At 37.3% G+C, this 12192-nt stretch overlaps 1 protein-coding gene across 5 annotated transcripts in view; it reads left to right on the top strand.

Moving 5' to 3' along the window:
• The window catches only part of IDUA (alpha-L-iduronidase), a 145126-nt gene that overhangs the window by 125701 nt on the left and 7233 nt on the right, over positions 1 to 12192 (top strand). For all 5 annotated transcript variants that reach the window (XM_056568822.1, XM_056568820.1, XM_056568824.1 and 2 more), the window contains 4 exons: positions 2581 to 2797; positions 5480 to 5695; positions 7685 to 7806; positions 10103 to 10228. In XM_056568822.1, the coding sequence (XP_056424797.1) occupies positions 2581 to 2797; positions 5480 to 5695; positions 7685 to 7806; positions 10103 to 10228 (681 nt within the window). The remainder of the gene's footprint in view (positions 1 to 2580; positions 2798 to 5479; positions 5696 to 7684; positions 7807 to 10102; positions 10229 to 12192) is intronic.

The raw sequence follows: 12192 nt of genomic DNA, 5'->3' as shown, positions 1-12192 counted from the left end.
AATAAACATACTTGGTATTGTTGCGTGCATAAATGTCTGAACTATAAAAATATAATGTTAATGACCCCCTACGGAGAACTGCGTTAACCTAAAAAAAAAAAGTAAAAAATGTCAGGTTTTTTTGTCACATCAAACTGCAAAAATTTTAATAAAAAGCAATCAAAAAGTCACATATACGCAAACATGGTACTAAAATAAACTACAGATCGCTACAGAGCCCTCACACATCCCTGAATACAGAAAAAATAAGAAAGTTAGAGGTGGTCAAAATAGGGCAATTTTAAATGTACTGATTTTGAAGAAAAAAAAAGTTTGAGATTTTGTAAAAACAGTACAATAATAGAAATGTATGTAGCCATGGTTATCATTTTAATTGAATTGACCCAGAGAATAAAGAAAACATGTAATTTTTACCGTAAAGTGTACAGCGTGAAAACATACATTTTAGGCTAAAATTTGTGATGTCAGTACAAAGTACAACTGGTCCCGCAAAAAACAAGCCCTCATATGGGTCTGTGAATGGAAATATAAAAGAGTTATGGATTTTAGAAGGCAGGGAGGAAAAAACTAAAACGCAAAAATTAAATTGCCCATGTCCTTAAGATAAAAATGAGCTGTGTCCTTAAGGGGTTAATGATCCCGTACAATGAACAGCGTAAATGTAAACAATAAAAAAAAAAAAAACAAAAGTGCTGCTTATTTGTCATATTTCATTCCAAATTTTTTTTTTATAAAAAGTGATTTAAAAGTTTCATATACGCAGATGTGGTATCCATAAAAAGTACAGATCACGGCGCAAAAAATTAGCCCTCATACAGCCACGTTTAAAGTAGATTGAAAAAGTTATAGGTGTTCAAAATAGAGCGATTTTAACCATACTGATTTTGTACAAAAAGTTTGATATTTTTTTAAAAGCAGTGAAAATAATAGAAAAGTATGTAAAGATGGGTATTATTTAAATCATATTGACCCACAGAATAAAGAACTTGTCATTTTTACCGTAAAGTTTACAGCATGAAAACGAAAACCTCCAAAATTTTCTAAATTGTGGTTTTCATTTAAATTTCCTCCCCAAATTTTTTTTTGGGGGGTTCGTTGTACATTTTATGGTAAAATGAGAGGTGTCATTACAAAGTACAATTGGTCATGCAAAAAACAAGCCCTCATATGGGTCTGTGGATGGAAATATAAAAGAATTATGGATTTTAGAAGGCGAAATGCTAAAATAAAATAGGCCTGGTCCTTGAAGTGTACCTGTCAGATCAAACAAAAAAACTTTTTTTAATATATCACTCAGTACCTAATCCTGACCATGTACGTCTAATTTTTATGTGTCCAGCTCCTTTATTTATTTTATTACACTTTTAATTTAGCTCACTAGTCTGAATTCCTCTCAAAGTGAGGGGGCGTGGCCTCACTGTGCAGGTCTCTGCCCCCTCCCTCAGTATGCTGTCTGCTCACATCTCCCCTAGCATTAGCAAAACTACAACTCCCAGCTTGTCCTCACTGACAGTAGCAGGACACAAGCTGACAGTGGGAGGATTTTTCCTCCAGCTGTAAGCCCTGCGCTCACAGCTGTCAATCAAGGAAGTGTGTCCATGACATAGGTGATGATGCATGGACACAGCAGGACTAGTATGTGTCCAAGCAGGCAGGGGGGCAGTTGTTTGACTGGCATTTTCAGTATGAAATACTGAAAATGTTGTAATGAAAGCAATTGCAAAACCTATTGGTTATACATGCTTTACAACATATCAAAAGTTTTTGTATCTGACAGTGCCCATTTAAGGTCAAAATGGGCTTGGTCCTTAGGGGGTTAACCACTGTTATACAGGCTGTGCACTCACTTCTTTTTATTGTAGCAGAGTGTCATTCCCACGTAAGTGACTGTAATGAGTGTGCACTCACATAGACTTATTCTTACTGAAAACTTCTCTTGGGGGAACTATTTTACTAAAGTATATACAGAATAAACAAAGTGTGAGCTCTCATACAGCTATAACTGTGACCTATAAAATCATACACAAGTAATATAAGCCTAGCAGAAACTACTATAGTAGCCTTCAAACTGACTATATAGGTTCTTGATATTCCTCAGAAATGGTTTTTAGAATACATTGGGTCAAAATTACGCAAAACAGGGCACATGAAAATCCAACCAAATTCACTAGCCAAAAAGCATACAGTTAATAAAGGAGACTCCTTAAAGCTTAGGAATTTTGAAAAGCCAACAATATAAGTAAATCTAGGCCAATGTCACATTGGCAGAAAAATTATTTTAATACAACATAATGGCGCTGTATAGATGATCTAATCTAATTATTGGTCATAGTACACATAATTCATATAATGGTAGTAAGGGTATTGAATCTTATAAAAGGTTTTCTCTACTGAAATGAGGAATTTTAAATTATAATGCAGATTTGTGCTGGAAACTAGTTGTTGTTACATAAAGTAGAATGGGAGTTATAATATTATATTTGATGAATGCATTATCCTAGATAGGTTTTAATAATTAATTATTAATGCTTTAATGTTTTTTTCACTGTACCGTACTTTCATTGTAAAATGTGTATCTAGGTAATAGGCCAGCACCTGGACTTTATGCATTCAGATGGAAATCCCAGCATGAACTACAGCTTGCTAAGTAATGATAATGCTTTCATGAACTATTACCCTCACTACTTTACTCAGAGGACACTGACCGCAAGATTCCAGATGAACAACACTAAGCCCCCTCATGTCCAGATGGTGAGAAAACCAGTGTTAACTGTAATGGGCTTGCTGGCTTTATTAGGTATGTTTGTGGTTATCTACTAACAAAACATACACAACACAAGTTTGTATCAGTCAATGAAATAGGAAAACATTATAAACATATCAGATAACTCAGATTCTACTCTGGCAAGATCAGGAAATCGGAAATAATCTATTTGGTTACTACACACTTACCACTTACATGATACAGAGGCACTTTCATGTTGGTTATTACATTTAAGGGCAAAGACACAAATTATGAGTTGCATATAGATGGTTTTATGTACATAATGCTTAATAATTCTATATAAGTTCCTGAAGAACTTTGTGTGTTAATTCTTAGGGCTCACAGATACGTGTCAGGAATGTCTAGTAGACATATAAGGGACCAAGCAATAATTGCTCAAAGCACTAAAGACAGACGTTGTTAAAATATAACTTTTACTTAAGATACTTAAAAGATAATTATCAAGAAAGAAAAATCATCAATACAAACATATATGCCCCAAAAGGGGGGGGGGGGGGGGGGAGAGACTCCTAGAGGGAAAAAAATAAATGCACTGTACCACACTGTATGTGCACAGATAGTTCAGTTGGGTGCAGTAGACCAGACGTATCACTACAGAAAACACCCAGTTTCATCATTAAAGGGGTACTCCGGTGAAAAACTTTTTTATTTTAAATCAACTGGTGCCAGAAAGTTAAACAGATTTGTAAATGACTTCTATTAAAAAATCTTATCCTTCCTGTACTTATTAGCTGCTGAATACTACAGAGGAAATTCTTTTCCGTTTGAAACACAGAACCGTCTGCTGACATCATGAGCACAGTGCTCTCTGCTGACATCTCTGTCCATTTTAGGAACTGTCCAGCGTAAAAGGAAATCCCCATAGCAAACATATGCTGTTCTGGACAGTTCCTAAAATCGACAGAGATGTCAGCACAGAGCACTGTGCTCATGATGTCATCAGACAGCTCTGTGTTTAAAAAAGAAAATAATTTCCTCTGTAGTATTCAGCAGCTAATAAGTTCAGGAAGGATTAAGATTTTTTTAATAGAAGTAATTTACAAATCTGTTTAACTTTCTGGCACCAGATGATTTAAAAAAAAAAAAAGTTTTTCACCGACGTACCCCTTTAATAATAATTGATAGCCTAAACCCTAATGAATCATTGATGTATTAGCACTTAAAATTTTTTATATATCACAAGAACATATATTTCAAAGTCTCAGTCTCTATGACTTTCTACCAGAAATTACTCTGGGTTCATCAGGAGACAAAAAATAGATAGACATATGTGGATGATGATATACTCAGGCCATTCTCTCCTAGACATAAGGTGTCAGCCCTGATGGGTTAGTAACGGCAAAGTCACATATCGATCCAGATGGGTCACTTACGGTACCACAGGTACAGTTCCTGGCCTCCTAATGTAGTGGCTGGGGCATATATGTTTGTATTAAAGGGGTATTCCAGGCCAAAACTTTTTTTTTTATATATATCAACTGGCTCCGGAAAGTTAAACAGGTTTGTAAATTACTTCTATAAAAAAATCTTAATCCTTCCAATAGTTATTAGCTTCTGAAGTTGAGTTGTTGTTTTCTGTCTAACTGCTCTCTGATGGCTCACGTCCTGGGAGCTGTGCAGTTCCTATGGGGATATTCTCCCATCATGCACAGCTCCTGGGACGTGACATCATCATTGAGCAGTTAGACAGAAAACTTCAGAAGCTAATAACTATTGGAAGGATTCAGATTTTTTAATAGAAGTAATTTACAAATCTGTTTAACTTTCCGGAGCCAGTTGATATATATATATAAAAAAAGGTTTTGCCTGGAATACCCCTTTAAAGATTTTTCTTTCTTGATAATTATCTGTAAAATATCCAAAGTAAAAGTTATATTTTAGCAATGTCTGTCTTTAGTCTGTTACTTCTTAACTTAATTTATAACTGTACCACAATTGTAGTATACTTGTATTAAGATGCTGTGTTTATGATCTCTGTGCAGTCAGTGAGGTCTTTGGCATTTACCTGTGACTCCGCTTTCTTAACATTCATGTTTTCTCAATGCAGAGATTCCCTGTATAAAGTCTCTCAAACCCCTATTCTTTGCTCTTGCCATATGGATGGTACCTTTATAGCAGTTACTTAGAAGCCAGACGTATGGGTTAAAATAATAAAACAAAAGTGCTCCATAGTGCAGATGCACAAGCAATATAGAAATAGCCACTATGATAGTAGCACTTACCAGAGATAAGCCTGTATATAAAAAACAGCACAGTTTGTCCACCTGCAGCCTTCTTGCTTTAAGATTAAAACCGACTACCAGATACTTCTCCAAAACAGCAGGATAGTAGTGGCGCAAATGAACTTACCAGGACTAGGATAATGGGTATAAAATCTTTACCAACATGCAATGCTTTTTTTGTATATCGCGCCACTTCGTCAGAGGTATGGGTTAGAGAGGGTTAAGTGACTAATACTCTGTGCCGTTCACTGCTAAAGGAAAGCCCAGTGAATAGTTCATATCTATTGAGCATACAACACAACAGTATAAGAGGTTGATTCTTCAGAATGAAGGGCAATGTAGCTATATTAACATTTTCTTTCATGTCACATATCAAGCATTGTTAGTGTTTTAGTGGGTTAAAGAGCCCTGATAGACTTCAGTTGCCAAAAGCCTGTGCATAAGTAATAAATAAATGTTTTATGTTTTGCAGGAGAAACACAGATCTCCACTTACTTGATCAGGGACATGGATATATCCAACAACTCTAGCACTGTGGGAGTAATAGCAAGCGTGCATGAACCAAAGAATGGAGATCAGGCTGATAGCTGGCAGTCAACCATAGTGCTTTATGCTTCAGATGATAACAGAACATCAACTGACATACATTTTATAACATTAAATCTAACAAATTTTCCAAAGTCAAAAGGTGAAAAAAACAATTAAGGCTCTAGTAAAAAAAAAAAAAAAAAAAAGGGGGGAGTAATCAGCTAAATTATCCTCATATGAAAATGGTTACTCTAATTTCAACTAACTTAAAGAGGACCTGTGGCAAACCCCCAAAAATTTTGATTTTACAATCTTCCTATAAAGAACAAATAGCGGCACTCACCATTAGACATAAATTCTTCTTTATTGGAATAACATACATCAACACAGGGGGAAAACATAACACAGTTGCAGGGGTGTACAGCTGAACGGAGGCTACAGCCGTTTTGCACCTAATTGGGCTTCATCAGGCCCAACTAAGCACTATTTGGTGTGAAACGGCTGTGCCCTTCAGTCAGCGGTACACCCCTGCTTTATGTATTGATGTGTGTTACTCCAATAAAAATAATTTACCTCTAATGATCAGTGCCACCATTTGTTCTTCATATGAAGATTGTGTTATTGAAACTTACTACAAGCAGAGCACCACGGGACATTCTCTATAGTAACAGACTGCCCCATTCTGTGAGTAGGCATTGAGTGTAATACTTGGTATATGTGTGGAGGTGGTGCCGGATTGTGATTTCTTGCTATATATCTTGAGATTGTACAATAAGTAGCTTAGGGAGCCACACCGTTTTGCAGTTTCTAAGATATGTGTGATTCTGTTCCTGAGATAGTGGGTTTATAGATTGTCTAACAATTCAGGGAATCAGTCAGATGGGTCTAAACTTAATTATTATAATAGGAGTTACAGGTGATGGATGGGATTATACAGTCGGGGGGGGGGGGGGGGGGGGGTTCTGCAGAAACTCCCCTCGATGGACACCATTCACACCCCCTGACTGTATAACCTGCCCCCAAATGTGAATGTGAACACGGTCATATACAAATTTCATTAGCTTCACAGCTATAACAATCTCTGTCTACAGAGCCCAACATGCTCTGGATAGTCAGCTCACAAAGTCCACAATACAGAGAATTTGGCAATATAATCAATTATATTCAGGGTGTAAGAATGATTTCCATACTGCCCCATAAAAAGGCTCTCAGAGGCTAAGTTGGATAGTGTACTTCTTGATGAAAGCTTGTCGCCTGCTAGACATGCCTCTTTGCCTAGTTGACAGACTTTTAGAGGGGTGCATCATTGGACTGAGATAAACAGATTGGTCATTTTAAAGAATTGCCCACCATCTAGGCTATTCTGATCTAGCTGGAGGAATTAAAAGCAGTAGTAAAATGGGTCAAACAGGCATTTATGGGAACAGCTGGGATGCCAGCTTTAAAAACCTTCCGGTGTGAAGGATTTAGAGGCCCAGCCGCTAAATCTGAGGCGAAAATGTGCTGCTGGATGCTATATGAACTTGTATGCCTCCATGCCCCGCCATAGAGAGGGGTGCTCAACAGGGTACTAGAGCCTCCTTTTAATTTTCCGGTTTCCTCAATTAACTTGGCTCTAATATTGTACTTCACTTACATCATGATTTTATTCACATATATTAAGTTTAATTTAATTACGACTCCTTCTTATTTTTATTTTTTGTTGATGAGTCCATCTTATTGTCCTCTTTTTTCCGCTCCTCCCCTTTCCCCCTTGATAAACTTTCATTCACTCTAAAAAAAAAAATCAGTATTTCTTTGTGTGTTTACAGCTTAATGACAGATCAGGTTACATGCTGCTCATACAGGTCTATAGAAAAGAGAGGGGTGAGAAGTGAAATGGGAAAAGTGAGATAAGAGAGCATAGGTGGACATAGAGGCTTCAAATATACTACAAAAGAGCTATCTGTAAGTATTAGATCTTACCCTAGGGCTTGATTAACAGCTAAGACAGTCCGCTACTTCTCTGATGGCATTGAATCTTATCGTGTATACAATAATTCTCAGTGCTGGCTCAGACTCACACTCAGTGCTGGCTGTAGAGAAGACAGATAACAGGTCGACTTTAATTTGTTAGATTATCTGAGTTTGAAGCCTTGCTCTTTTTCAGATCTTGTGTATGTGACATACTACATGGATAACATATTAACAAATCCATTTTTTGAATGGCAAAAAGCAGGAAGTCCAGATTTCCCTTCCTTAGAAGAATTTAAACACATGCACAATGCAGAGGTAAACCAAAATTGAAGAGCCTTTCCAATATGTATTCATATATCTATCTGTCTAGCTATCTATATATTTCCAAAATACCAACAGAGCAGCACATCCAAAAGGCAGATAAGTAAAACGGTGCCAGCGGCAAAATAGCCCGGTCAAGGCGGTCACACATCCAAGGTAGTAATCCGCAGCACTCCAGGAGTAGGTGCAAAAATAAAGTGCTTTATTCCATACTAATACAGAGCAACGTTTCAGCTGCCATGCAGCCTTTCTCAAGCATCATAGTAGTGACAAACAGGAAGTATATAAAAGTGTACAAGTGATTAAAACATTATGAGTATGCAATCAAATCATTAAGACATACATAAATATAAGTGTACAACAACATAAGATACAAGGTAATAAAACCATTGTAATTTAAGAGAAACAGTGAATGGTGTGTTAAAAATAAAAAAGCAGGTCGAAGGCTGCAAAATATTATAAAAAATCGCATAAAGTGCATAAACAGTCATAATTGATAAACATGTGCAAAGTTTAAAATAGCAATCAGGTAGGCGGAGTATGTCGGCTGCACTCACCCCTATATCCATACAAGGTAAACGCCATAATGGCTGATTCATATCCCGAGGCATATGGCGTGTAGGTAGATGGAAACACCCGGTCACATGACCCGTTCCATCACCCCACGTCACATCCGGTGGTAGGGTAAACAATTTTGGTTGTCATGCAGGGAGTCGGGCAGGTCGATGGTTCCGAAAGCGAGGTAGGTCATGTGATAATCACATGACTCACTCTCGCTTCGTCTGCATCATCCCGTCCTAGGTTCCCTTCTCTGCACAGTTGCGCCGATCAGGGGAATCCCCCTGTGTGGATAGGTGCAGTGAACGTTGTGTGGCCGTCACTCCTGGCAACACCTAGTAGTGAATGAAGAAAGTATAGTCTAGAAAAAAATAGAGATAGAAAAATGGTAGGAAAAGTAGATGAAGTAGGTAAAGTCAAACAAAAAATAAAAATAAAATTAAAATTAAATAAAAATAAATATAAAGATGTAAATAAAAAATAGGTAATGGAAAGATAAAAAATAATAAATAAAAAATAATAATAAAAAAGATAAAATAAAATAAAATGAAAATAATAATAAAAATGAAAAATAAAAATAACTAAAAAATAATAAGAAAAATAAAAAATAAAAAAATAATAATAGAATTAATATAAATAGCAAATAATAATAAAATAAAATAAAAATAAATAAAATAACATTATACTATGTTGCACAATGCCTGTCTTGTTATTACACTGTGGCACATCCTTCTATATATATATAGATATATCTATATGTATTTTTCCAATCTGACTTAATTGGAGTTTCAAAATTTTCCAAATTAAAAAAATATAAAACTATTCTGTACCTATCAAAAGCATAAAGGTGTCAATCATGTGGCCCGCTGGAGTAATAACACAGCATAAACATGTGTACCTAAGAAAGGGAATGTCAAGATTAAAAATAGGTGGTGCAAAGCTTTTGCAATATTTAACATACAATAGGTCAGATTTACTATTGCAAGAGCCCCAGAATTCTGGCACAGTTTACACTAAAAACTGTCTTACATGACTAATGCCACATTTATCATTTGTTTTATGTGCCAATTTATAGGTGCTTTATACAGTCCAAAGATTACCAGATTTGTCAAACAGTCACTGTGATTTTTTAAAGGGGTACTCCGGTGGAAAACATTTTTATTTAAATGAACTGGTGCCAGAAAGTTAAACAGATTTGTAAATTACTTCTATTAAACAAATCTTAATCCTTCCAGTACTTATTAGCAGCATAGGTTTGCTTTGTGGATTTGCTCTGCACAATTCCTAAAATGGACAGATGTGTCAGCAGAGAGCACTGTAGACAGACAGAAAAGAAATCCAAAAAGAAAAGAATTTCCTCTGTAGTATACAGCCGCTAATAAGTACTGAAAGGATTTAAAAAAAATTATAGATAGTAATGGTAATTTACAAATCTGTTTAACTTTATGGAGTTAGTTAAACAGATATTTTCCACTGGAATACATCTTTAAGTCTGTTTAAATTATGCATTATTAAAATATGCCCCAGTGAACTGTAATGGTACCTATAACCTAATATATTATAATATATTTATCCTATAGAGAGGTAAGAGTCATTGACATGTTTCTATGAGTTGTCGCTAAAACAGAGCGAAGAGGTAAAAGGCTTTATGTATACATTTGGATGGTAAATTAATTGCGATACATGTTACATATATTAAATTGGAATTATGTTCCCTGACATCTTTTTTAAGGATCCGGTCATGAAGGGACCTTTTATGTTCCCTAAAGATGGTAATTTGGTTCTGAAGGTACAACTTCCAGTTCCTTCAGTGCTACTTGTTCACATCTGCGATCAACCCCATTCTCCTCCTGGACAGGTGAGAGTGACAGTTCATGCCCTCCAAATATGGATTCTGTTCTCAAAATAAAAGATCTGGTTTGTTATGAAAGCTTTAAAGTGGTACTCCGCTGCACACATCTTATCCAAAGGATAGGGGATAAGATATTAGATTGCGAGGGTCCCGCCGCTGGGGGCAACCACAATCTCCGGGCAGGCACCCCTGTCATTCGTGGCGCGGAGCGAACTCTGCTCCATGCCCAATGACTGGCGATGCAGGCCTCCACGCCTCCTCCATTCTAATCTATGGGATGGGGCGTGATGGCTAGTACAGAGCCGTCACACCCCCTCCCATAGACATGAATAGAGGGGGCATGCCATGACGTCACGAATGCGGAAACTGCAAGCTTCTGTGTTCCGGACTCTGCAGCTGCCTGTCTGGAGATCCCCAGCGGGGGGGCCCCCGTGATCTAACATCTTATCCCCTATCCTTTGGATAAGGTATAAGATGTGTGCAGCGAAGTACCCCTTAAAGTCATATGTCTATATTAACACTAAAGGTTTTCTATATGTCTATATTTTCCCTGTCTGTAACGTCAGACAGATTACCAATGAATAAATAATGGTGGTATGCCATCCTTCTGACTTAGACGACATAGAAAGAACATTCACCATATTGCTGTTATGTATTGTTATATTTACACACTATTATTTCCTATTACAAGGTAACTTGATCAAGCTATGTTAAACCCTTAGCTATCTTAGTTTAATAGACCTAATTGTCGTTGTTCTTCATATACACACACCCTTACACTGTTACCCCCCCCCCAATAAAAATGAAAAACGTCTCTTACGGCCCTGTTTCCAAAACTGAGCCTCCAGCTGTTAGCAGTGGCTGACCAGGCATGTGGGGAGGTTTGCAACAGCTGGAAGAACCCTGTTTGGGAAACAGTGCTGTAGGGTATTTTTGGTGGTGGAGGCAAGTGTAATGCTTGCATCTGGGTCCATCCCTATGCAAATCCCTAATTTAGGCCTTAAATGTGCACGGTGCTCTCTTACTCTGGAGCCCTGTTGTATTTCAAGGAAACAGTTTGGTGCCACATATGGGGTATTTCCGTTCTCGGGAGAAATTGCATTACAAATTTTTGGGGGGCTTTTTTACCCCCTGTGAAAAGGAAAAATTGGGGTTTACACCAGCTTGTTGGTGTAATTTTTTTTTATCTTTCACGCTAACATGCTGGTGTTGCCCCATACTTTTCATTTTCACAAGAGGTTAAAGGAAAAAAAGACCCCCAAAATTTGTAACACAATTCCTCCTGAGTACGGAAATACCTCATGTGGATGTAAAGTGCTTTGCGGGCACACAACTGTGCTCAGGAGAGTGCACCATGTACATTTGAGGCCTAAATTGGTGATTTGCACAGGGGTGGCTACAGCTGTTCTGACATAAACGCAAAAAAAACACTGACATGTGACCCCATTTTGGAAACTTTGCCCCTCAAGGAACGTAATAAGGGGTGCAGTAAGCCTTAACATCCCACAAGTGTTTGACAAATTTTAGTTACATTTGGACGCGAAAATGAAAAATTTAATTGTTTTTCACTAAAATGCTGGTGTTACCCCAAATTTTTCATTTTCACAAAGGGTGATAGGAGAAAAAGATTGCCAAAATTTGGAACACCATTTCTTCTGAGTAAGGAAACACCCCATGTGTGGACGTTAAGTGCTTTGCGGGCGCACTACAATGCTCAGAAGAAAAGGAGCAACATTTGTTTTTTGGAGAGAGAATTTGTCTGGAATTGAAGGCCATGTGTGTTTACAGAGCCCCCATGCTGCCAGAACAGTGGACCCCCTCACATGTGACCTCATTTTGGAAACTACACCCCTCAGGGAATGTAATAAGGGGTGCAGTGAGCATTTACACCCCACAGGTGGGAGACGGATTTTTTAATCCATTTAAAACGCCAGTGGGGTGTAAATGCTCACTGCACCCCTTGTTACATT

This window comes from Hyla sarda, chromosome 1 (assembly GCF_029499605.1).
Source record: "Hyla sarda isolate aHylSar1 chromosome 1, aHylSar1.hap1, whole genome shotgun sequence".
NCBI lineage: Eukaryota > Metazoa > Chordata > Amphibia > Anura > Hylidae > Hyla > Hyla sarda.
Note: the sequence above shows the minus strand (reverse complement) of the source record. Positions and strands in the feature narration are given on the sequence as shown.